Raw genomic sequence first — 27,209 nt, 5'->3', positions numbered from 1 at the left:
GTAGTCGCTGCACTCCATCAGGGGGACTCCCTGGTGGCTTTGGATATCCAGGACACATACTTGCAAATACCCATATGCCTCAGGCATCAGAGGTTTCTGCGATTTGCAGTGGGAGAAGAGCACTACCAGTTTGTGGATCTCCCCTTTGACCTGGCTTCAGCACCCCGAGTCTTTACCAAGGTATTGGCTCCAATTTTGGCGTCGTTGCGATAACGTGGGATCGCAATCGTGGGTTACCTAAACAATCTCCTTCTGAGAGCAGCTTTGGCCTCAGCCTTAAGGGAGGATGTGGCGATCACCATGCAAACTCTACGGGAGTTTGGGTGGGTGTTGAACCTCAAAAAGTCGGTTCTAATGCGGACTCGGCACCTGGAGTACCTAGGCTTACTGCTGGACTCCGTGGAAGTGAGAGTTTCTCCCTTCAGACGTACTGCAGTCTCCGAGCCAAGGTAAAGTTGATGCTGATCTGCAAGTGGTTGTCGCTGCGTTTCTGCATGCGAGTTCTGGGCCTCATGGTAGCCTCCTCGGAGGCGGTACCATATTCCCAATTTCACACCAGAGTCTTGCAAAGGGAGATGTTGTTGTCCAAATGGGACAAATCTCCATTTATCCCTGGATCGGCAGATTCGGGTGAGCCAGGTAGTCGGACTCTCTCTTCTCTGGTGGCTGAGGTCTCCGGCCCTTCGGTCTGGGAAATCGTTCCTACCTCTTCATTGGACGGTGATCACAACGGATGCCAGCCTGACTGGCTGGGGTGGAGTGCTGGGAGTACAGTCGACCCATTGATTGGTAACTGGTCATGGGAGGAATCCCAGTTACCGATCAATGTGCTTGGGCTTCGAGCGATCAGGCTATGTCTCTCCACATGGTCAATGAGGCTAAGAGGGCGTCAAATCAGGATCCAGTCAGGCAACGCCACGGCGGTGGCATATGTCAACCATCAAAAAGGAACAAGGAGCTCGGCTACAGGATGAGAGGTCAGAACGACACGTACCGGCCCTGTCGGCCATATACATCCCAGGAATAGTAAACTAGCAGGCGGACTATCTAAGTCTCAAGATGCTGGACCCAGGAGACTGTAAATTGCATCCGGAGGTGTTTAGGCTTCTTTGCCTGCGGTGGGGCAGACCAGACGTGGATCTTCTGGCCTCTCGGCTCAATCGCAAAGTGCAGCACGTTGGTGGCTCCAAGGGAGCAGTACCGGCTGATTTACGCTTTCCCTCCACTCAAACTGTTGCTTCGCAGAGTGGAGGCCGAGGGGATTCCAGCAATACTGATTGCTCCAGATTGGCCCCAGCGTCCCTAGTTCGTTGACCTAGTAGGTCTGGTGGGGGATGCTCCCTGGCGGTTGCTGAAGCGAGAAGACCTTCTATGGCAAAGTCACCATCTGACCCGACCGCATCAGAACTTGCGGCCAACATTTACATCAGAATGCATTGGCAACCACCAACCTGCTTTACCGTCACTGGTTTTAACGGCCAGGTGCTAAGGAACCATGGTCTGTCAGACTCGGTAATCTTCACCATGCTGAGGGCACGAAAATATACCATCGTATGTGGAAGGCTTATATCTCCATGTGTGAGGAGATGGGGTGGCATCCGTGCACCTATTCCGTTTCCAGGATCCTGCTGTTCTTAAAGCGAGGAGTGGACCAGAAACTGTCTTTAACCACTTCAGGACCGCCGTATTGCCAATGTACGTCAACACAATGGCACAGGCAGGCACAATCACGTAGATGTACGTGATTGCCTTCCAGCGGGTGGGGGGTCCGATCGGACCCCCTCCCGCTGGTTACGGCGGTCCAGTTCGCTCCAGGAGCGCTCCGTGATGAGGGGATGGCCGTTCGTTTTCGGCCACCCCCTCTGGATCGCTCCTGGCCAATGAGAAGCTTCCTCCCACTGTGTATTGTTTACACAGGAAGGAGGAAGTGATGTCATTCTCCTCGGGGCGGTCTTTTTGACCGGACTACGAGGAGAAGACTAATAGTAAGTGTGCACCAACACTACACTGACATGTAGGTACACACAGGCACACAAACCCCCCCCCCCCCGATCACCCCCCGCCCCCCCTCCCCCCCCAGTCACAGTGTCACTGATTGCATTGATCATTTCTTTACTGATCAATGCATTCAGTGTCAGTTGTGACAGTAAAAACTGTCAGGACAGTTAGTGTTAGGTCCAGGGTAGCCCCCTATCACCCCCCAATAAAGATTTAACCCCCTGATTGCCCCTAGAGTTAACCCTTTCACCCCCTTTTGCCAGTGTCACTAAGCGATCATTTTTCTGATCGCTGCATTAGTGTCGCTAGGTAGCTAGTTATTTTTTTAGGTTCACCGCCAGGTTTTTATATCGCTAGGTACCCCGATATACTACCCAATAATGGTTTTAACCCCCTGATTGCCGCTAGTTAACCCTTTCACCCCCTTTTGCCAGTGTCACTAAGCGATCGTTTTTCTGATCGCTGCATTAGTGTCGCTACAGTCGCTAGGTAGCTAGTTATTTTTTTAGGTTCACCGCCAGGTTTTTATAGCGCTAGGTACCCCGATATACTACCCAATAATGGTTTTAACCCCCTGATTGCTGCTAGTTAACCCTTTCACCCCCTTTCACCAGCGATCACAGTATAAGTGTCACTGGTGACGCTGGTTAGCCAGTTAGTTATTTAGGTTCCCCGTCAGGTTTTTATATAGCGCCAGGGACCCCCATATACTACCTAATAAAAATTTGAACCCCCTGATTGCCCCTAGTTAACCCTTTCACCAGTGATCACCGTATAAGTGGTACGGGTGACTCTGGTTAGTTAGTTTGCATTTTATAGCATCAGGGCACCCACCATTTATTACCCAATAAAGGTTTAACCCCCTGATCACCCGGCGGGTGATATCAATTAGGTTTTAGGGTCAGGGTCTGCGTCGCCCCAGGCAGCGCTAGGTTAGTGCCAGTACCGCTAACACCCACACGCAAAGCATACACCTCCCGTAGTGGTATAGAATCTGAACAGATCAATATCTGATCTGATCTATACTAGCGTCCCCAGCAGTTTAGGGTTCCAAAAAAACGCATTGTTAGCGGGATCAGCCCAAATACCTGCTAGCACCTGCGTTTTGCCCCTCTGCCCAGCCCACCCAAGTGCAGTATCGATCGATCACTGTCACTTACAAAACACTAAACACATAACTGCAGCGATCGCAGAGTCAGGCCTGATCCCTGCCATCGCTAACAGGTTTTTTGGTAGCATTTTATATTCAAATCCGGAAAGGCAGTGCTTGGTTTTCGGGGTCCCGTACGTGGCTAGGCTCCCAAAAAGTCCCCCACATGTGGTATCCCCGTACTCGGGAGAGGCAGCAGAATTAATTTTGGGGTGTAATTTGACTTCTGCCCATAGCATGTGTGAGCAATATATCATTTAGTGACAACTTTGTGCAAAAAAAAAAAAAGTTTGTAATATTCCCGCAACTTTTGGCAAAATATAAAATATTCCATGGACTCAACATGCCTCTCAGTAAATAGCTTGGGGTGTCTACTTTCCAAAATGGGGTCATTTGGGGGGGTTTTGTGCTATTTTGGCATTTTATGGCCTTCGAAACTGTGATAGGTAGTGAGGAGTTAAATCAAAAATTTGCACCCTTAGAAATCCTGAAGGTGGTGATTGGTTTTCGGGGTGCCGTGCGCGACTAGACTCCCAAAAAGTCCCACACATGTGGTATCCCCATACTCGGGAGAAGTAGCGGAATATATTTTGGGGTGCAATTCCACATATAACCATGGCATGTGTGAGCAATATATCATTTAGTGACAACTTTTTGTAAAAAAATTTTTTTTTTTTTTTTTTTTTTTTGTCATTATTCAATCCCTTAGGACAAAAAAAAATAAATATTCAATGGGTTCAACATACCCATCAGCAATTTCCTTGGGGTGTCTACTTTCCAAAATGGGGTCATTTGGGGGGGGATTTGTACTGCCCTGCCATTTTAGCACCTCAAGAAATGAGATCGGCAGTCATAAATTAAAAGCTGTGTAAATTCCAGAAAATGTACTCTAGTTTGTAGACGCTATAACTTTTGCGCAAACCAAAAAATATACGCTTATTGACATTTTTTTTACTAAAGACATGTGGCTGAATAAATTTTGCCCTCAATGTATGACTAAAATTTTAGTTTATTCGATTTTTCTTATAACAAAAAAGAAAATATCTTTTTTTTTCAAAATTTTCGCTCTTTTTCCATTTATATCGCAAAAAAAAAAATCGCAGAGGCAATCAAATACCATCAAAAGAAAGCTCTATTTGTGGGAAGAAAAGGACGCAAATTTCGTTTGGGTGCAATATTGCATGACCGCGCAATTACCAGTTAAAGCAGCGCAGTGCGAAATTGCAAAAAGACCTCTGGTCCTTAAGGTGTTTATTGGTCTGGAGCTGAAGTGGTTAAGCACCATCAAGGGACAGATATCAGCCTTGGCTGTCTTTCCAACGATCCCTGGTGTCTCACTCATTGGTAAGCATCTTTTATGCAAGGGGTTCAGCCTGCTGTCCCTCGGTGCGACCACCCATACCTCCCGTGGGATCTGAACCTGTTGCTATCGGCGCTTCAGAAACCGCCGTTTGAGAACATCAGGAAATTCCCTTGTTGACTTTCTCGGAAAGTGGTCTTTCTAGTGGCTATTACATCTGCCAGGAGGGTTTCTGAGTTGGCGGCCTCGTCTTACAAGTCGCCCTATCTGGTTTTCCACAAGGATAAGGTGATGTCACATCCGCAATGTTCTTTTCTTCTGAAGGTGGTGTTGTGTCCGCAACCTTGTTTTCTTCCGTAGGTGGTTTTCGGCCTTCCATCTCAGTGAGGACATTGTGTTACCATCTCTGTGCCCTAAGCCCACACACCCTAAGGAGGTGGCCCTCCATTCCCTGGACGTGGTCCGGGCCCTAAGGGTATATCTGTCTGCCACGGCTCCCTTCCGGAAGTCTGATTCTCCTTTTTTCGTTTCGGTAGCTGGTCCAAAAAAAGTCTGGCGTTCTCGTCGACCACCATCTCACCATGGATCAGAATTAGGTGCTCTTGGGCTCTCTGACATCAAGCATCTGTCTCCCAGGTGTGTAAGGCATTGACTTGGTTGTCTGTTCACACTTTCACGAAGTTCTCCAAAGTTGATGTAAGCGCATCTTCTGATGCTTGCTTTGGCTGCAAAGTTTTGCAGATGGCCGTGTAATCGCAATTTACACTTTCTTCTTATTGGAGAAATTTATGTTTTGGTTGCCAATGCATTCTGATGCGTATGTTGGCCGCAAGTTCTGATGCGGTCGGTTCAGATGGTGACTCCTCCTCCTTTGAGGAGCACCTCTGGTTGTGGGTGAAGTTGTTTGCTTTTTCCACCCCTCCTTATGACACTGCTTGGGGACGTCCCTACGGTCAAGAAGATATAATGGAGCGGTTTCCGTCAATGAACGAAAGAGAAAATAGGATTTTTGTATGCGCCGTAAAATCCTTTTCTCTGAAGTTCATTGACTGACACAGCACCCACCCCTCCTATTTTACATTATATTGCTTGTTGATGTACTGAGCTGCAGGAAGCAGGCTGAGGGGTTATAGCCAGAGGGACCGCCCCTCTGGGTGGAACTGTACAGTTCTGTTTTCACATATGTTACATGTTCTGCCTAGTCCTCTCCTGAAGGTGGCATAATAACCCTACGGTCAAGATTTAATGGAGCTGTGTCCGTCAAACTTCAGAGAAAAGGATTTTACCGTGAGTACAAAAATGCTATTTTTTTCAAGGTGATCTCGTATCAAGCCACACTTGCAGAATTGTGTGCTTCCTTGGGATTCTAACCTGGGTTCAAAGATCGATTTCTACATGACAGAGAACCATAAAGGATCTTCTCTTAAGTGATCTTTCTTGCAACATGGCCTTTTTTTGGTTGTTCTCTCATCTGTCAGACATGTCTGAGTTGGCCGCTCCCTTGTAAGGAGCTGTTCCTCATTCTTCACAATGACAAGGTATTGTTACGCTTAACCTTTCTTCCTAAAATGGTAAGTCTTCCACCTCAATGAGAACATAGTCCTATTATCCTTGTACCATGTTCCAAAGCATCAAAGGGACATTTCTGTTCATTGCTTGGCTGTAGTCAGCACTATTTACTTCAAAACAACTTCAATCAGTTATACTGCTCTGTACAGAACAGTAAGACTCTGTTCTGTCCTCAGGCTGCCCCACTGCCAAGTTGATTGTTGCTCAGTGGCTAAGAAATATGGTTTCTAGAGGATGCCCTCTGAGACAAATCTCCTTTTTGTTTTCACCCGCTCATTCCACCAGGTCTGTGGTAGTTTCCTGGGCTTTCAAGCACCATGCCTCTGTAGCCTTGCTTTGTGGTCTACCTGATGGACGTTCAATCTTTTGTGGATGAGGCTTGAAAGGTTCTTGCAGCTGCACTATGTAGTTGGTTGTGTTGACCCTTATTGTTGGGTCTATTGACCCAGTTTGCTTTTGTTGTTGCCTACCTTTCTCATTCTCTGGGTCCATCCCAGGGGATGTGACTATTTAAGTCTTGTACTGTATGATTTAAGATGAAAGGAATTTAGACTTACCTGGAAATGCCATATTTTAGAGTACAGTGCAGGACACAGGCTACTCTCCTTTTTTTTTTCTTTGGATACTTTGCATTGCCTGCTAGAAAAATGAGGAGGTGCGGATTGGGCTAGGGTTATAGTGAAGACATTCAGGTGGCGTGTCCGAAAGCTTTGTCGGTGTCTAATCACCTGAATGTATGAGCCTGTAACCAAGGGTCTAGTAAAAATGTATTGTGTCTCTGTCTCCCTCTGTGTGTCTGTTTTTAGCATAGTGTGTTAATCTCGCATTTTTATTTTTTATTTTTTTCCCCACTTAGGATGTGTCCGATCTTTCAAATCTCGAATGTAACAGGGGAAAACTTGGATCTGCTCAAGATGTTCCTTAATTTGCTTTCTCCCCGATGCAGCTCAAGGGAAGAAGAACCTGCAGAGTTCCAGATTGATGATACCTACTCTGTACCAGTAAGCTTTTTGTTTTTAGAGCGCAATAGAAAAAATCCACAGAAACTATAGTTATGCTTTCCGTACTGGAAAATTTACAGGCTTTGTTTTTTTTTTGTTTTTCCACAGGGTGTGGGCACAGTGGTTTCAGGAACAACATTAAGAGGACTGATTAAGCTAAATGATCTACTGCTCCTAGGACCTGACCCTCTTGGCAACTTTACTTCTATTGCAGTGAAATCTATACATCGCAAACGCATGCCTGTCAAAGAAGTACGAGGTGGTCAGACAGCATCTTTTGCTCTGAAGAAGGTACAGCAATGTTGTAATATCGGATTAGCTGTGATACCACCCTAGTAGAGTATTCTTTTATCATTTTGAGATTTAGTCTTTTTTTTTTTTTTTTTCTATCTATGCATGTCTCCAATAACATACACGCATTCTAGTTTTAAAATCCTTTAATCAAAGGCATGATTTACTCTGATCTTGTGGCCCAATTGTTTAGTATGATCTTAAAACCCAACTGCGGCTAAAACTTTCATTTTAGTTTTCATTAGAGCCCCTGTCCAGTTTAGGAAAACTTTGGTCGGGGTTATGCCTTGAGAGGGTTCTGCTTTAATTTCAGTAAAAATGCACATGCAACAATTTTAAACACAAATTTACAGACTTTTCAGAATTTATCATCTTGATATACCTTTTTAACAGGGAAAAAAAGTTTAAAACTGTAGTTCTTCTGAAGGAATAAACATGAATTCCTCTAGCATACCCTTGACTACCCTGAGACTCCTACAAAGGCTGTGATCACATGCGTTCCTTGTCAGATGTAGAAAGTCATACACAATTCAGTCAGGATGTTCTCACCTCTCAGCATACACAGGGATATGATTTGCTTTTTTGTTCAGGACATCTTGTGAACAGTTCTTTCCTGATCAGTGACCTGGAGAAGAGGAGCAGCTGCACTCAAGTAAATTGTCACTTGGAAATGGACCACAAATCTATACGAAGGGTCCGGTGTAGAAAGCAGTGGTATGGCCTAACCACAGCAACACCGCTGCCTTGAAATACTAACAAAGCAACTACATTTTGTTAAGCACAGTCACATGTTTTATAAATGTGTTTACTGCTTCGCTTGCTTTGGGACTGTAAAGCAAGTAATGCTCTAATTTCAGTAAATGGGGGAGTCCTATATGGATCGTTGATATGTTCTCTGCAGAGAACACTCCATTGGAGACTGCAGGCTACATGTGCATAACTGCATCTGTACATCTTGGTAGAGTTCTGTACACACTATGAAGAAATGCAACACTTTTTCAAATAAACTTACTACTTTTAAGGCCTCATGCACACTGGATGGTTTTTAGCTGCTGTTTTTGGATTCGGGAAATTTTTCTGGAGCCAGTGAACTCCCCAGCAAATTATCCGATTTTGTTCATGCGCACAGAGGCTTTTATCAACTGTTTTCTGGCTAGGAAAAACAGCTAGTGGGTTTGAAGAGGCGTTTTTCAGCTGTAAAAATGCTTTAACGCTGAAAAACGGCTATTCGGCATTTGAGCATTTTTGAGCCATAAGCTTTTGTTGGAGTATAGTTTTCCTAAAAAACAAAACAAAAAAAACGCAAATGCTAAAAATCGCTACTACAAAAAACACTTTCTACAGCTAACGTTACTGGCGTGTTTTTTTTTTTTTTTTATAACTTCCAGTGTTCAGTAGGCCTAACTGCTAAGATATTCTACATGAATACATCATGCAACCTAGAATGTGGCAAGAATGTACCTATCCTCTACTTATCTCCTTTTTGCATGTTCTTATTGTTCCCACCAGTACTTTAAAAAAAAAAACAAATTTTATGTTGGTTTTTATAAATCCTCTGTAGAGCGTTGTGCTGTTTTTTTTTATGGTTCTAGTAATAAAGTGCATTCTTTCTGCTTTTTCTGCAGATTAAGCGATCCTCTATCAGAAAGGGCATGGTAATGGTTTCGCCACGCCTTAACCCGCAAGCATCTTGGGAGTTTGAAGCGGAGATCTTGGTGCTGCATCACCCTACAACAATCAGTCCGCGATACCAGGCGATGGGTAGTTTTATTATTGACTTATTTCAGGGTTTGTGATTTTAGGTTGAAACACTAAATAGTTCATGGACAGCGCTTTGACATCATATTAAGTTATTTTAAACCTTTGCTATTAAATTTGAGAAACCCACACTATAGGTTTGTGTTTTCTAGTGATACCACATAACTTAAATAACTAGAAAAAAATATTCACGTTTCCATCTTTCTTTGGAGCAGGTTTATATATAGGACTTTATAAGCAGCTTCTATTGTTCAGAATAGCTTGCAATGGGAAATTAGCGGAAAGATTGAGGGACAGATTTGTTAGCTTAAATACATTACCATATAAGCAGACTCTAGCGCTTCCTTCTGCAGATTTTGCATCTGATCTACTCAAGGCATCTGAGCAGTCATCTGTGAAATTGAGTCTCCAGTGAGACTGATTCTGAATTAATAGTCATTACCTGACAAGCTTGCCTCCAAAGAGTGGCGGTCTTCTGCTATTGCTCACAAATTAAGAGTCAGTTTGGAATTTTTAATTTGATGAGCACCACTTGAAAAAAGACAATCAGCAAGTTGCTTCTACCAGTGCTATTCCCAATTTTAATCTTAAAGAATAGATTAATATACCTAACCGATCACTGGTTGGATGTCCCCTCTAGAGTGCTGTTCTCACTGGCAGGCCTTGCTTTTCATCCCATCTTGGCTGTTGCCAACTGGTCATTGCCCCCTTTTAGAAGAGATACTGCCTTTGTTGTGGTTCATCCTTCAGTCAGAACATTTGGAGCAAATGATTGTAGCATTAAGCTCGAGGTGTGACAGGACACTGGAGGTTTCTGTACACAGACGAAGGCACTGAACTGCAGAACCTGTGTCTAACAAGCACCTGCATTGCCTTTAAGGAACAAGCCTATTCATATCTTGACTGGATACCCTTATCAAGAAAGCAACTGTTGGTGGGAGTAAATGTTAGATGTGTGCCAATAGTTATTTAACTGCTTAAAAGTACCTTCGTCCTAGAATCTTTGCACAGAGAAATTGATATGGAGGCTATGTTCACTTTCATGGTACCTAAATGGATACCAAACGCACAAATGATCGAAAGATTTATTTTATTACATCGTTTCAATAAAACATTATTGTGCCTTGACATAAGCACTAAAACCGCTCTCGAGTGGATGATTACGTAGTGATGCCAATAGCTGGATCTTGTGGTCTATCACATAGTTTATCCATATCTTCTCGACATGTTTCATGTTCACATCATTTCTTCAGGAATATTTTTAGAGAGCAAAATTATCTATAAATAGACAATGATCAAAACAAACAATGTACAGCATGGAATAATTTATGTGACTGGACAAAAACCAAGTTTCACTGTGGTTAGTTAACCCTCAATTTGCATGGCAGATCATAGACCCAACAGGAATGAATGGGTCAGCAGGTCTTACCAGCTCATGCTCAGCTGTCTTGCGAGGGAGGGTAGTGTCCTACTCCTGGAAAGCAAAGCTAAAGCTTCTGCATATAAACCTTTGGCTCTTGAAAGGAGAAGTTCTCTTTGCTTTTCTCAGAATGCTCTGAGGAGTAACGCCTCTTCAGTGACTACTTGGACAACACCTAGATCAAAAAAGTATTGGGGGTACAAGGTACCCTCCTACCCCATAAAAAAGCGGCTAAAGCTCCTTCTGGTAAACCGTCAGCTCCTGAAATGAAGAACTCCTTTCCCTTTTACTCAGGCTTCCAGGGTCCAATTCCAGTAAACCTGCCAAGTCCAGTAGCAAGCCCTCTTCACAATGAGGGGGTGCCCCTACTTGTCGATCAGGAAGGCATTCCCTTTGTGGAATACCTCGACAATCACTTAAGGATCGGTCGGCCCAGACTGTCTGCCAATGTCCATCAAACGGTGTAGACTCTATAGAGGTTTAGATGGGTGATAGATCTTCAGAAGTCAGAGTTGGAACCAAGTAAAAGGAAAGGGAGGCTGAGTAATAAAAGCACTAATTTGTTTCAAATATATAAGAACGGCGATATGACACACACGGTACATACTAGGAGTGTTGAAAATAATCGCAGAGAATGCCTGCCTGAATTGCGATTCAATAAATTACGTTATTCTTTCCTTGCCCAGGCTAATCTTTAGCTTTCAGCGATGTCACACTTTGACAATTGCTCTTAAGAGCTTACTCTACTTTGGTAGCTAGGTGGTGCTGTTTTGTTTGGAACTAATCCACTGAGTAGCGTCGTGTCTGGAAGGAGTTTGAGCTGCGGATCGGATCAGGCCCCCACCCCCCCCAGACCAGGAGAAGCAGTGGTGAGTGACCCGGGAGGGGGGGGGGGCGCGCATCCAGAGTGAAGGAGGGCAGCTAAAGGGCCACCCCATTGACGCCATGGGGACTGGGAGACTGAGGGGACAGTGAGGAGACGGGTCTGACCGGGTGAAGCGGCAGGTTGGCACCACTGACAGTCAGAGGTAGATGGAGTGTCCTAAACAATTTTAGGGACTTAGGAGCTAAATTGAGGAAAAGGACCTCCAAGGTAGTTTTATCAGAAATGCTACTTTGAGACACACCAGAAAGGCAGAGGGACATCAGGGAAGTTAACAAGTGGCTGAGGAGCTGTAGTAGAAAGGAGAGGGGTTTGGGTTCCTGGAGAACTGGGCCGACTTCTCAGTTGGTTACTAGCTCTATAGAAGAGACGGACTGCACCTAAATGAAGACGGTGCAGATCTGCTAGGAGTGAAGATGGCTGAAAAATTTGTGGGTCTTTTAAACTAGGCAATGGGGGGGAGGGTCTAGAGGTAGAGATGGTTAGCGTGGAACAAATTACAGAGAGTAGACATAGGGGCATTAGTTTTAGGTTGACTAAAGCACCTCAACCGGAGTTAAGTATAGTAACAAATCATATTTTCAACCTCAGAACACCTAATAAGGAGATAGTTCAGACCGGTCACATACTATGTGGCATGTTCATCAATGCTAGTCTGGCGGACAATATGGGAGAACTAGAGCTACTGTTGTACGAGGAGGATTTCGATTTTGTAGGCATTTCAGAGACTTGGTTTAACAGCTCTCATGATTGGCTGGCAACCATTTAAGGGTATTCCTTATATTGCAGGGATAGAGAGGGTAAAAAAGGGCGAGGGGTATGCCTGTATATCAAAAATGTACAAGTGAATATGAGAGACGACATCCCTAATGGAGCAAGGGAGGAGGTGGAATCCTTATGGGTAGAGCTACAAAGGGAGGAAACTAAGGGGAAAGTAATACTGGTCATACGCTCTAGGCCTCCTAACCAGAGGGAGGAGGCAGAACTATCGCGTTTTGGCTTAGCGGCAAGAATGAGAAGCGTCGTAATGGCTATTTTTAATTATCCATACTTGGACTGGAAGGAACTGAGCATTCATCTAAGGCCCGCCAGTTCCTAAATGTCTCGCAGGACTATTCAATTTCACGTTACTAGACCTACTGATTACCAACAATACAGACCTGATCACGGATGTGGAAATACGGGGCAATTTAGGAAACCTCCATCATAGGTCAATTTGTTTCAGTATAAATCACGCAAATGGGAAACCTAAGGGGAATACAATGACACTGAATTTCAAAAGAGCCAACTTCCCTGAACTACGATCCTTGCTAGACTATACTAAATGGGATACAATCTTCGAAACAAAGAACACGGACCAAAAATGGTTATGCTTTTAAGACCATATTGGGGTATTAGCAAGTACATTCCAATGGGAAATTTAAAAGAGCTACTAAGTCCTGGGTGGCTTAACTCCAACATAACAATGCATATAAAAGCAAAGGAAAAGGCCTTCAAAATATAAGGCTGGGGGATTATAAGCCGCATTCCAACTTTACAAAGAATGCAACAAGAAATATAAGGGTGCAATTAGGGTGTCTAAGATAGAAAACGAAAGGCACATAGCGAAGGAGAGTAAAAAAAATCACAATTCTTTAAGTACATAAATGGTAAGAAAGGAAGGTCAGATCATATTGGGTCCCATAAAGAATGAAGGGAATCTGGTTACTAAGGATGGAGAGATGGCAAAGGTATTACATTTATTCTTCTCAGTTTTCAAAAGGGAATTTGGAGGTGGGGGGGGGGGGGGGGGGCCTTCAGTAACTAAATCTGCAATGTTTATCCTCGTGACACGTCACAGGAAGCAACCTCATGGTTAACAGAGGACAAAATTAAAAATAGACTTGAAAAACGTAACCTTAATAAATCGCAGGGACCAGATGGCTTGCACCTGAGGGTCCTTAAGGAACTCAGTCAAGTAATTGCCAAACCATTGTTCCTAATTTATACTGACAGTCTACTGACTGCAATGGTACCAGCTGATTGGAGAAAAGCCAATGTAGCATGAATATTTATACATCTTAGGAATTACAGACCAGTTCGCCCAACATAAATTTTTGTATACAAGCTCTTGGAGGGGATAGGTAACTACCGTATTTATCGGTGTATAACACACTTTTTCCCCTAAAATCGGGGGTGCGTGTTATATGCCGATCCCCCCGCTGTTTCTATCCCTTTCTGCCACTCTCTTCGGCTGTTCGCGGCTATCTTCGGCCACACTCGGAAAGCCGCCGACAATGGCTGAGTGCGGCCGAAAATACCCGAAGGCCGCTGAGAACTACCTAGCGCCGCCGAGATACACAGGACATCCACTCTGTATCTCAGCGGCGCCATTTTTAGACGGCAAACACTAACAAGACTGCAAATGACTGACAAGGCTTCAAATGACTGGCAAGGCTGCAATGGAAGGCTGCAAATTAGAGCTGCAACTAACGATTAATTTGTCTGTCGACTAATCTATTGATTATTTCTAAGATTAGTCAACAACTATTATTTTTTTAAATTAATTTTTTTATCAATCTAGTGTTTTTTTTTTGTTTTTTGATTAGCTAATTAATCCTTTGGATAACCTTCAGAGTATGGGCTGGCAGAGTATGGGCTGGCAGAGTATGGGCTGGCAGAGTATGGGCTGGCAGCTTCCATCCGACCTCTCCCCTCCACTGCACAGTTTAGTACAGAGAGGGGAGAGAGAAACCAGCTTCATGTCATGACGCCGGTTTGTTTACAAGTGATCGCTCCATCGGATCGATCACATTGTAAACGCCTGGGTGTAGAAAGATGGCCGCCGCTTCGGAGCTAGGCCGAAGCCGCGGCCTCTCCTAAGGCTGAGACCGCGGAGCGCTCCGCAGATCGCGCCATGTGCCGATCCGAGCGGGGTGACCCGTTCAGATCACGGATCGGTGATGATCCGTTGCACCCCTAGGGACGGCAGCGCGGAGGGGGAGAAGAGAGATGGACAGCGGCACGGAGAGGTAGAAGAGAGGGGGATGGCAGCACGGAGGAGAGCGGGAGATACGGAGCACTGTGACGCATCGACGCCCTGCACGCACGTCAACGTATTTTTGTAGTCGACGTAATCGATTCGTCCTGGCAGCTCTACTGCAAATGACTGGCAAGGCTGCAATGGAAGGTTGCAAATGATTGACAAGGCTGCAATTGACACGGTCAAGGCTGCATTGATGGGCATTTAAATATAAGATATTTTTTTTTTCCCTTAAACTTCCCTCCTAAAAGTTTTTTTCTTTTCTTTTTAAATTCCCTCCTAAACTTGGGGTGCGTATTATACGCTGATAAATACAGTATATTCAAAAGTTGAGTAATGTCAACGTTACCATTAGCAGTAATCGTGAAGAACCGTTCTTGCCAAACCAATCCATTAACCTTCTATGAGGAGGCGAGAAGGCCGTAGACGTGGTGTATCTGGCTTTTGAAAAAGCATTTGATACAGTTCCCCATAAACATTTACTGTACAAAGCAAGGTGCGTTGGCATGGACCGTAGGGTGAGTACATGGATTTAAAACTGGCTATAAGGGCGAGCTCAGAGGGTAGTGATAAATGGGGATTACTCGGAATGGTCCGGGGTGGAAAGTGGTTCTGTGGGACCAATCCTATTTAATTCATAAATGACCTGGAGGATGGGATAAACAGCTCAATCTCTGTATTTGCGGACGATACCAAGCTAAGGAGGGCAATAACCTATGCAGAACGTGGAAACCTTGCAAGTAAATTTAAACAAATTAATGAAGTGGGCAACTACAAGGTAAATCAAGTTTAATGTAGAAAAATGTAAAATGGTGCATTTGGGTGGCAAAAACATGAATGCAATCTACTAGGATGGAAAAGGACCTGGGGGTCCTAGCAGAGGACATTTTCAGCAATGGCATACAATCCAAGCTGCTGCAAGCAAAGCAAAAATCAATATGGGCATGCTATAAAAAGGGGACTAACTTCAGAGATAAAACAATAATTCTCCCACTCTACAAGACACTGGTCCGGCCGAACCTGGAGTATTCTGTCCAGTTCCTCAGGAAGGATGTGCTGGAACTGGAGAGAGTCCAAAAAAGGCAACAAAATATAACTAAGGTCCTCCAGTCCCTTTTATTAGAAGAGAGGTTACGAGCACTGAACGGGTTCGCTCTGGAGAGGGGATATGATTTCAATGTACAAGCACCATACTGGTGACCCCACAATAGGGATAAAACTTTTCCAGGAAAAGGAATTTAATAAGACATGTGGCCATTCACCAAAATTAGAAGAAAATTGGTTTAACCTTTAAACTGCTATGAGGGATCTTTACTGTAAGAGCAGTTAGGATGTGGAATTCTCTTCCGCAGTCGGTAGTCTCGGCGTGGAGCATAATGTCAGTTAAATATAAATAAAATCATACACATAGGTTGGACTTGATGGACCTGTGCGTCCCCCCCCCCCCCCCCCCCCCACAACTGTCACTGTCATCCCGGCCGCCCCGCCTTTCCTGGGACAGCACTGCCAGCTGACTCTAAAGTTTAAAAAAAAAATCGCTGCCAGCCCCTTTTCATAGATCTCTTACACTGTCTGGGTCCTTGTAAACCGATGCCTGCAAATACCTTATTAGCTCAATTTATTTCTGGCAGCTCTGCTCCTCCTCCAAGTGTAGCTCTAGACTGAAGGAGGAGAGCTGTCATGTGACCGGCCATGAAATGTATTGTGGACTGTATGCAGTGGAGCAGGTCTACAAGGCCTGCTACCTGGTCGTCTCTGCACATTCACCATATGGTATTCAAGGTTTTCCTTGATCAGATGCAGTTAGTTATTGGTTCAGTAGTGCTCCCATTGGTTTTTTTTCCCACCTAAAATCTTCTTTTTTTTTTTGTGGACACAGAGCTGCTGTCTCAAATTCCAGTATTTTACCCCACCTTGTGTTCTGTCCTGAAATATAAAAGGACAAACAAACAAAAGATATATTTAATTGGCTTAATGCTCTTCCACCCAGTATAATTTGTGTTTTCTTGAAAAATTGATGGTTGCAACTTTATTTTAAATCCGAATTGTACACACAATGCTGATTTATACTTTAAGTTCACTACATGGTAGCAGTGCAACTACAAGTTTTATAGATTTATTTTTAATCTGTAAATGAAATGATGGAAAATTTCTTTGTTCCAGTGCATTGTGGCAGTATCCGTCAAACTGCCACCATCCTCAGTATGAGCCGTGACTGCTTGCGCACTGGAGACAAGGCTACTGTTCACTTCCGATTCATAAAAACACCTGAGTACTTGCACATAGACCAGCGACTGGTGTTCAGAGAGGGTCGAACGAAAGCTGTGGGCACGATAACTAAGGTATTTTGAGATGTATGCAGAACAAGGTCTACCTAAAGCAACATACTATGTATCTTTAAATACTCCAAATTATTCTTGTGTTTTTTTTAGATTATACGTTTAAAGTGGAACTTCAGTAATTTTTTAATCTTTCCATCTGTTAAAGTGGTTGTAAACCCACAAAAAAACTGCAAGGCAAAGGCATAATGAGCTAGTATGCATAGCATACTAGCACGTTATGAAATACCTTAGATTGAAGCCCCCGTAGTGGTCCCCGTACACCGCTCCAGCTGGTGACATCGCTCCCAGAGTTTCCTCTGGGTATCGCAGGCTCCGTCGCTGATTGGCTGGAACTGTGATGACGTCACTCCCGGGTGAGTTGCCGGTAACGGCTCACTAGGTAAAGCAATGGCACAATTGCTTCAGTGTGCATGTGCCTATGACGTTGGCACATATTGATACAGGGGATATCTCCTAAACTGTGTAGGTTCAGGAGATATCTGGGGTAGCTACAGGGAAGCCTTTATTATAGGCCTACCTGTAGTAAAAAGTGGTCTGTAAGGGTTTACAACCACTTTATATCCTCTGCCCTTGTTTCACCATTTTGATAGTAAAACATTTTTGTTTCTGCCAGTAAATACCTTATTATGCAGCCCACTTCCTTTTTCTTCTCTGGTAAAAAGCCTAGGCTTATGACAAGCCCAGCTCTCACTCTCGTGAGAGTTTGCCAGGAAGGGAGGGGGGATGAGTCAAGAGGGCCAATGAGAGCTGCAGAGCTGGAAGTGTGCCGTTGTAAATCCAGGAAGTGATCAGGCAGCGGCTTCAGCTGCCCACAGTTAAAATGGTTGCAGCTAGACTCAGTGGAGGGAGATTTTTGCAGCATATTTGGCAATTACAGAATCTGAGGATATATAAAATATGCAAAGTGGTTGGAGGGAAGCTTCAGAAATGACAAAGATGTTTTTATTATGTGAGCAGACTTCCTCTTTAAGTTCAATTAGAAGTGGAAAGATTTTTCTGGGAGCCCTGTTGCTTATTGTGATTCCCTTAATCCATATCTAGACCCACAATAACAAACATCCTCAGTGTCTTTACACATCTAAATCTGGTTGCTATGCATTACACACTCTGTACTCTCTAACAAAAGTTCTTAGGTTTTATAGTTTTAAGAAATCTACTGTAGACTTATTCCTTTTAAACAATTTTGAGCTTAAAGTCGCACAAAGTTTTTAAACTTTCACTTCCCTCATGTAGCACTTGGTCCTATTGAAATCTGTCCTGCTTCTTGCCAAGCAGCGTGGTTTGACCCTGCTGCCTGATTATGATGCTAGCAAGGGGGTGGAGTGACTGCACTGGTCTTTGTAAACTGGTGCCACTCTGTAGATCAGCTCGCAGCCCTGAATATTTTCTCAATTGCCAGGCAGCACTGCGGGGCTGGGTCATACACGGCACTGGCCCCAACAGCACTGATCATTCGTTCATAACTGTAAAACATCACTCAGTGCTCTGTATTCTATTTGCTGGGGCTGTGTGTTTTACAAGCAGCCACAGATGGGTGCACAGCTTTGCAGGGCTTAATGGTCTTTTACTATTCTGAATATACAATCAGCGTTGTTGGGGCTGTGTGATGAAGTTCTGTGTTTTCTAGCAGCCGGCAGTTCTGTCACACTGCCTTGCAGTGCTGATTGTTCAAGAACAGTCCGCTTGGAGAAGGAACAGAACCTCTGTGTTGGCTGTACCTCTCCTCTCATGAACATGCATAAATTAGGCTCCAGTCTGACTTGGAGCTTACATGCATCATTAACATATACTGTATAATGAGGGGAGTCTAAGTCCGCAATGAGATCATTGATCAGAATGTAACCAAGTGCTATATGTGCTAAAAGCTAAAACATTTTAATGAAAGTGCTTCTTTAAATCAGAATTGTCTTGACCATTTTGTATATTTCACTTATCAATTGTATAGAGGGGAGCATTTACAGTACATTGTTCTTGACCCAATGTTTATTTGCCAAACGCATCTTGTTCATCACAATCAGTCCAAATGTTGAAAGTCTCACACATGTAGTATCCCTATTCTTGGGAAGAATAACAAAATTTATTTTGGGGTGTAGGCTTTTAAGGGGAATATGTTTTTGAATCTAATTTCCTGACCACCCATCACATTTCTTAAATACCTATGATGCCCGGATAGGCGAAACGCCCACAAAATTGCCACGTTTTGTAAAGCAAACATGTAAAAGTATTTAAAGTGCTTGTAAACTCTCCCTCACAATTTTATCCCATGTAAATCGGCATAAAAAACCCTAATGAACACTGCTTGTAGACATCGCCTTACTTGCTTAGTATTGTTATCCGTGTTTTTCTTTAGAATGACATCACTGGAGCATGCTCATATCTCCCCGGATTTACAACATACTGTGTGCTTGTCTGTCTTTTATCAGCACTCCCTGCAGCACAACACTCAAATCCCATGAGACTGCAGAATCATTCAGAGCTTCCTCCTGCACCCCGTGTGACATCACATGGAGTGTAAACCTGGGCATCTGACTGCATATTGCAGTCTTACTAGCTGAAATGAATATTTCTTCTTTGCATTGTTGATTGGTACTAGGAGATCTTGTGTGCCCAGCAGCTGCCTACTCACTCTCAGCTACTCACCTGTGCTTGGCTCTGAATGAACGATGCCTTTTTTTTTTTTTTTTACCATATAAATGGGAGCATATAATGAGAGCTAAACAAATGCTTCACTGAATGGCTCAAAAGGCTAAAATTAACTCTTTAATGTATGTTACTGTCTGTGATTCATATATACGCATAAATGTATTCCCCTTGTATGCTGATGGACACAGGGTACCCAGGCGCTGCTTAACTACTTTTTGGTATCTAATTGCGTTTTTGTCTTAAATTTTTTTTTATATTTTTTATTTTTTTGTGTACTGCCTGCCCCCATTGAGGTGGTGACATGCAGGAGTAGCCTGACTAACCCCAGGAGTACCCAGAAGTAGGGATGTTGATCCCTAAACAGCCCTGGAGAGGTGTGAAGGCCTGCTCAGGCACCCTGAGGAACCGAATATCTCATCTCATGAATCTTTCTTTTACTTTCGCCCTCCACTGAAGTATCTCTGAACCATAACTTAGAACTTGGGAAAATTGCTTTGTATTCTATGTTGGTGAACAACTGATGAAAATGAGGGGTAAGGCAAACAAAGCAGGTCAAGGATTTCTGCCAGCCCCCAGCCCAGGAGGTATCCAGCGTTACATTTCAGCAGACACCAATACAGTAGAGGATGGCCATAGTAGCCCTAGGCAGGGGATCTCGCTACGAACAGGGACTAGTAGACAAAGTCCGAAAAGGAGAATAAGGCAGAAAGACTTAATGACTCAGCATCTACTCGACCAAGAAGCACTGGGAATAATTTGATGGGAGGCCTTAAAATTCAAAATGGGGAGCATAAGAAGAGGAGGTGAGCCACTAATTGAAGATTTATAACCGATAGAATGCTTAGGAGGGTGCCCCTCAAATGAAAGATGATGGCCGAGATATTGGTAACAATTGAGATTTTTAAAAAGACATTGCCACAATACGGTCTGATATCGGGCAAGTTCCAGGTAGGGTAAAGGAGAGGGAGGAAAGGCTGGATACCCACGATGAAAGATTGAAGTGAACAGATGAAATCCCTGCAGAGAGCAAATAGAGCTCTCTGATACAAAATGGAGGATCAACAGAATCGAAGTCGACAAAAATCTGCGCATAAGAGGCCTGCCAGAAAAGCATAGTTGTGATAAATTAACAAAAGTGATGAAGGAACTATTTTACCCCCTATTGGGGAGAGAAATGACAGGCATTAAAAATTGCTAGAGTACATAGGATTTCAAGTCATTACACTCGGGGGACTGAAAACCAAAGAGATGTAATAGTTAAGGTTCGCTATGCTGAAGAGAAATCTAAAATTATGAAAAAATTCGGAAATCGGCAGGAATCTCCTATGAAGGAGCCGAGTTAGATTTTCTTGCTTATCTATAAAAAGAAGACGCGTGCCAGTCACGGCATGACCCCTGTTAGAAAGAGCACGATGTGCCCTTTCTAAAGTGCGCATGCACCTTAGTCATTGGCGCTGGGCTTTTTTGTAAATATCTCCTAAACCGTGACGGTTTAGGAGATCTTTCAAGCACCTACAGGTAAGCCTTAATATAGGCTGGCTTGTAGGTAAAAGTGGTTGTACAGGGTGTACAACCACTTTAAACCACTGACTGAGCAAATGAGGACACTTAATGTACCATATCAGTGGGGATTCCCAGCCTGTCTTAAAGGGAAGAAAGATGACCGAACTGCAATCTTGAGATTCCCGGAAGATCTGGCGGACTCTGTACATCTCACCCCTCCCCCTTTACCAGGATGGGAGGAAAAGGCAGGAACATCATTTCCGCAAAGCAATACGAGATTGACTTAATGAAGGGAGAGGTGGATGAAGGGGGGGGGGGGGTGGTCCCACATAGTGAAGTATCCCTCGGAAGAGAGCACAGAAATATCATAAGGAAATTTGAGAATAAGTGAGATGGGGGGGGGGGGGGGGTCCTGGGCTACCGGCAGGTGAGCTGGAGGTGTCAGAAGTAACTGCCCCCTTGAAGATATGGAGATAAGGTGACATCTGGATAATGTCTGCCAGGTCCATATATCGAAGAGGAGGGAATCTGTTCAGCCTATCGCAGGTCTATTGCTCCAGGGGGGGGCGGCGGGGGGGTTGGTAGATATGCTTATGGGGGGTTTTTTGTTTCCTTTTTTTTTCTCTCCCTGCGTACTTTCTCCTTCCCTTTCTCCACCTCTGTCAAACAGACGCTCCTTGCGTTGAACCCTGACTACAATAAATTTAGTTACTTCTAATGTAATAGGATTTAATACCCCACATAAAAGGTATAAGGTAAATAGTAGCATTTTTGTAGGGGCGAATGTGGTTTGTTTCCGGGAAACACACATGCCTCTGGGTGTAGACTGTCCTCACACCTGTTCCCCATGTGGTTCTATGGAGATTCAGCATCCAGCCACTTGCGTGGTGTGGCCATAGGTTTTGATAAAACTATGTTATTCGTAGTAAAGGAGCATCTGGCAGACCCTGAGGGAATGCGTCTTTTTTTTTTTTTTTTTTTATAAAAGGGAGCTTGTTTAATATGGACTGTACCTTTTTGTAAATATTTATTCCCCAAATAGGGAACCAGATAAAAATTTTTTTTAAGGAAAACCCTGAAAAAAGGTTATTTTATAATAGCAGGTGGTTTAAACCTGAGCGTAGATCCATGGGTAGATACTACAGGGGGCCTTTCTCGCTATACCTCTCAAAGGCAAAAAGTAATGGACTACCAGCTCGTAGATGCATGGAGACACCCAGGGAGACAGGATTATACTTTTTTACTCTCCAGTCCATGGGTCTTTTTCAAGGATTATGTGCTAATGGAGCACCAATTGGTACCATCTCTTAAAGGTGCTGACATCAAAGCAATTACTCTTTCTGAACATGCCCCAGTAGTGATCCAATTAGAAATATCAGGAGGTCTCCTGGTGGGAAAGGTACTGGGAATTAAACATCTCTCTCATTCGAGACCCTGGGATAATTAAAAAGATTGAGCAGGAGCTGGAGGCCGCCTTTGCCATTAATTAATATATTAGAAACCCCCCAGTCAATTCTGAGGGAATCGCATAAGGCTTTCATCAGGGGAATATTAATAGGGATCGGAGCAGGGGAGAAAATGAGCACTTCATATAGAGGTGCAGGAATAAGAACAAATGTCGAGACCTCAAGGTATCCCAGAGAGATGAGAATTAATGGCAAAAAGGGAGGAGTACCCGACAGGTACTCAACTCTATACTATAAAAGATGCCAAAAGCTTCTGGTACCTAAGTTGTGTGATTTACCTAAATAGATTAGCAGAAGGAGAGACCCTGCGGGAGGAATCATTTTTGGCCTATATAACTCTTATTTTAAAAGAGGGGAAGGATCCAGCAGCCCCAGCGAGCTATAGACTAATATCTGTTAAATACAGATATTAGGATTTTTGCCAAAATAATCAGAGAGATTGAAACCGTTGGTACCAGGGCCTGGATCCATAATTATCAGGTAGGGTTTGTGACAGGGAGAGAGGGGCGGGATAACTGCCTGAAGTCTATGTTCTTGATGCATGAAGTGAGAGGGAGGAAGACCGCAGTTGTGTTTTATTTCAGTAGATGCCGAAAAGACAATTGACAGGGCGAACTGGGGTTTTGTGTTCGGAACATTGAGACATCTGGGTGTGGATGAGAGGATGATGCGATGGATAGTGGCCTTCTACCACCACTTCAATACTGCCAAAAGACAACGGATACTTAAATTTACACATAAATCCTCTGTGCCAAAATTCAGGAGACCAACTACAAACTTCTGTCAAGATGGCACAGAACCCCAGAACTGCACCATAAATTCTTCCCGGCGACATTGGATATATGCTGGCACTGCCGGGCAGATAAGGGAACACTGTTACACATTTTCTGGTCATGCCCCAAACTGAATCATTTCTGGAAAGTGGTGCGTGAGGTCACCCAGAAATTTACAGAACACACCATACTAGACCCCGCATTTTTCTTACTCCATGCATCTGACTCTCCAGGGAAATCATACAAAAAAAAATCTGTAATTAGACATTGCTAGATGCAGCCAAAGCCTGTATACCGCTACAGTGGAAGTCCACACGCCCTCCGACTATAGACTCATGGATTACTAGAGTGGAGGAAATGAGACGGATGGAGGACTTTGTCCTTACTGCACAACATAGACAGGAAGCATTTTCTAAAACCTGGCAGCTGTGGATTGCCTTCATCTACTCGGCCGAGGGCCAGGCGCTGAAGGATACCATATCAGATGCGCAGGGTCGTACTCCTCTGTCTCCCCTTCGACCTAAAACCCAAACCTAGGTAACACAGATATAACTACCCCTATCTAAAAGAAACCCGCGGCTATCTCCTGTATAAGCGCCCCAATAACTCATCATCTCTCAACCATCCCCCCCTCTACTGCTATAATCTCTTGCTTCATCTTAGACATCCTCTCTAGCTGTCTCCTCCCCCACTTGGGGAACTATCCTATCCTTTCCACTAAAAAGCAAAAATTAAGGAGCCGGGCACATGACCCCGACACCGCACACCGAAATAACCCTGCACACAAATACCCTTGCTAAGGAAAGAAAACCCATAGACGGAACCGAACATTCAGTGAAGCATAGGTTACCAGCACCAACCCAAAGAAGAAAAGATCCTCAGGGAGTTGGCGATAACCCGAACCTACCATACCATGGTTTATTACAAAATACGGTTATACTCAGTTCCGTAATAACTTGACCTGTTGGATTCTGCGTTTTGAATAAGGTGTTTTTCTTGTCACATGTAATACACTGTAACTTGTCGGCCCGATTGGGTCCTGTTCCTGTTATAAATTAAAAAATAAAAATAAAATGGGAATTTTTCTCCTCCCCTTGAATTATTTAATGGGATGAGGCAGGGGTGCCCCCTCTCCTCCAATGCTGTTTGTAATAGCATTGGAACCCCTATTGGCTGCAATCTGTAAAAACCCGGATATTAGAGGGATGAGAGTGGGGGAAAGAGTATAGGGTAGCTGCATATGCGGATGATTTTCTTTTTTATAGGTCCAATCCTAGGAGAACAACCCCAATAATATTAGAGGAGTTGAGTAAATATGGAAAACTGACCAACGTTAAAAGAAATATGTCCAAGTCTGAGATTTTCAGTATAACTACACCAAGGGAAGAACAGCAGGCAATCCAACCCAAATTCCCCTTTTGTATGGTGCAAGGAGGAATTGGGATATTCTGGGAATAAAGCTGACTGCATTCCTGGGGACTGTTTAAGGCTAATTATTTCCCAATGCTCAATATAATTGGGGACCAATGAACATTCTGAGACACAGACCCCTCTTGTGGCTAGGAAGAATAAACACATTAAAGATGAATATCTTACCAAGGATGATATACGTTTTTCAGAAGATTCTAATAACCCTTCCTCAGGATTACTTTAGGAAATTAAAATCAGTGGTATGATTCACAATAAAGGGGAAAAGATGGGTAAATATAGAGATCACAAAGTAAAGTTTGATGTAGGGAAGATGGTTTGGATACCACCATAATGCCAAGATTTAGCCTCTAGCATAAACCCACTAACTGGAACTACTTTTAAGATCTGGGATGGATTGGGTAGACTACACCATTGGGAATACAATTCACCGCTAATGTCCATATTGGGCACAAACTACTTTAACCACTTAAGGACCAAGCCTCTTTTTGAGATTTGTTGTTTACAAGTTAAAACTGTTTTTTGTTTTTTGTTAGAAAATTACTTGGAACCCCCCAAACATTATACATTTTTTTCTAACACCCTAGAGAATAATATAGCGGTCGTTGCAATACTTTCTTTCACACTGTATTTGTGCAGCGGTCCTACAAGTGCACTTTTTTGGAAAAAATACACTTTTTTTAATAAAAAAAAGACAACAGTAAAGTTAGCTCATTTTCATTTTTTTTATATTGTGAAAGGTGTTCAGTGGTCCGAAAGTGGTTAAGCCAGGGAAAAAACACTCATCTTTCACTAGATGGGCAAAAAAAGAGGAAATACTATTGCAAGACATGATGAAAGGGAATAGACTATAGAGTAAACTATACACTTATGTGGAACTCACAAATGAATGGGGAAATAAACCATTAGATAAATGGAGGTACACACAATTGCAACATTTTACACAATCGCTACCACAACCACTGCGGGAGAAGGACACATGAGGTTAATAGAGAAATTACTCCTTGCTCCTCTTCAAGTTGAAATCAAAGCATATCTAAAATATATAAAATTCTGATTAAGGAAGTAGAACATGAAAACCCACCCTATTTGTGGAAATGGGTCCAGCCAAAGCTTGTTTAGCTGTACTTCTATGGATCACAAGAGTGCAGTTCGTTGTACTTATGTGACCTGTTTTCAGCAGAAAGCGGGCTGAAGTCCACTCTGCTGACGTGACGGATGTCAGTCTAGGCACAGCGTCATTGCGTCAAAGTCTGGATCTGCCAGGTGCCAGGATTGACACCACCACCTCCACAGCCCAGTGCTTCAATGAGCGAAAAGGGAGCAGAGAGCTGTGACTGACAGTCTACAGCTCACGGAGCTCTAAAAAGCTGCGCTATTGGCCGTGTTTGCTTCAGTGCAGAGGCTCCAGGGGACAGATGCAGCATCCACCTACATAAGTATAAAACTGCCACAAGTTTTTCAAAAATGCAGAAAGAAAATGAAAATTGGTGTGTAAAAGATGAAGAAAAAAAAAAAATTATATATGCAAATGAATAAGTTATTTCTCTCACACACCCAAACATATTCTACTACTCCTCCTTCCAAGTATATGGATGCCACCTGCTTGAGACTTGGTATTTGGACTTGTGTATCGGACATTGTATCCTGTGTATCACAAAAAAAATCAACCAACAGTCATCAAACACAGCATCACTATACATACCCTGTAAAGCAAGTCTAGCCTACTGGTACGGGGCTGCCCCCCGGAAGGCTATGTTCACTGGCCAGGGACACTGTTGCCACTGTATTGTGGTGGTGATTAAGGACTCACCTGGTCACAGTGACTGGTGTGGCAGCAATCGGAACACTGTTGCTGGCTTACACTGGTCTGATTACATTGGGACTGGTGTAGCAGTGGTCAGGAACACTAATTGGCTGCACAGATATGGTGACACCGTACTAGGGTGGCTAATCAGGGACAAAATCACTGTGGAGAAAAAAAACTTTCTTTTGATAATACAATTTGAAATTGACATGCTTGTCCGGTGGTAGCCATTAGGTATGGTGTATTGGGTGTTTGGTGATTGGTTCATTCAATAAAAATATTATTGGTTAAAAATCTGGTTTGATACCATTGAGTATATTGCTGAGTGTCAATAGGCAACTTTTTTAATGAGATTCCCAGACCTTTCTTTTGTATAGGGAGGCCTCTACCCATTTTATTTGGAATACATAAGGCTGGCCATAGACTGCAAACTTATTTCATGCAACCACGAGTTGCAGGAATGAAATTTGCACTATACCCCCTTAAGCACAGACAGTGGTGACAGGGGAACCCCTCCTGCCAACCAATGTCTTCTCCCGGAGGGAAGCCCCGCCAGAAGACAGTGATCCCTAATAATCGCAAGCGAATCCGACAGACTGGTTTACCCAAGTTGATTGATAAACTGGGTACATTCAGCTTGCCCAATAATGGTTCAAATCTCGGCCAATTTCTGCTGAACCGACCCAGATTCAAAACAGTCTATGGTTGGCCTAAGACCATTTATCTTCAAACAATCCACTTGTGCACAATGGCTTTTGTTACCACAAGAGCCTTTTAGAAATTGTGGCTCCTGGATTGTCATTCAGACCAGAGTGCCTATTCTAGGGTTGAAGATGGTTAGTTCTCTCAAGAATG

The 27,209-nt window shown here is 43.6% G+C and overlaps 1 protein-coding gene across 2 annotated transcripts in view; it reads left to right on the top strand.

The window, feature by feature from the left end:
• The window catches only part of GTPBP1 (GTP binding protein 1), a 163,852-nt gene that overhangs the window by 115,017 nt on the left and 21,626 nt on the right, over nucleotides 1-27,209 (top strand). For both annotated transcript variants that reach the window (XM_077452291.1, XM_077452293.1), the window contains exons 7-10: nucleotides 6,874-7,018; nucleotides 7,127-7,309; nucleotides 8,935-9,070; nucleotides 16,556-16,734. In XM_077452291.1, coding sequence (XP_077308417.1) covers nucleotides 6,874-7,018; nucleotides 7,127-7,309; nucleotides 8,935-9,070; nucleotides 16,556-16,734 — 643 coding nt within the window. The remainder of the gene's footprint in view (nucleotides 1-6,873; nucleotides 7,019-7,126; nucleotides 7,310-8,934; nucleotides 9,071-16,555; nucleotides 16,735-27,209) is intronic.

This window comes from Lithobates pipiens, unplaced genomic scaffold, assembly GCF_037356315.1.
Source record: "Lithobates pipiens isolate NorthernLeopardFrog02 unplaced genomic scaffold, aLitPip1_a1.2 Scaffold_23, whole genome shotgun sequence".
Classification (NCBI taxonomy): Eukaryota; Metazoa; Chordata; class Amphibia; order Anura; family Ranidae; genus Lithobates; species Lithobates pipiens.
The sequence above is the reverse complement of the archived record's forward strand: the minus strand, read 5'-3'. Positions and strand labels throughout refer to the sequence as shown.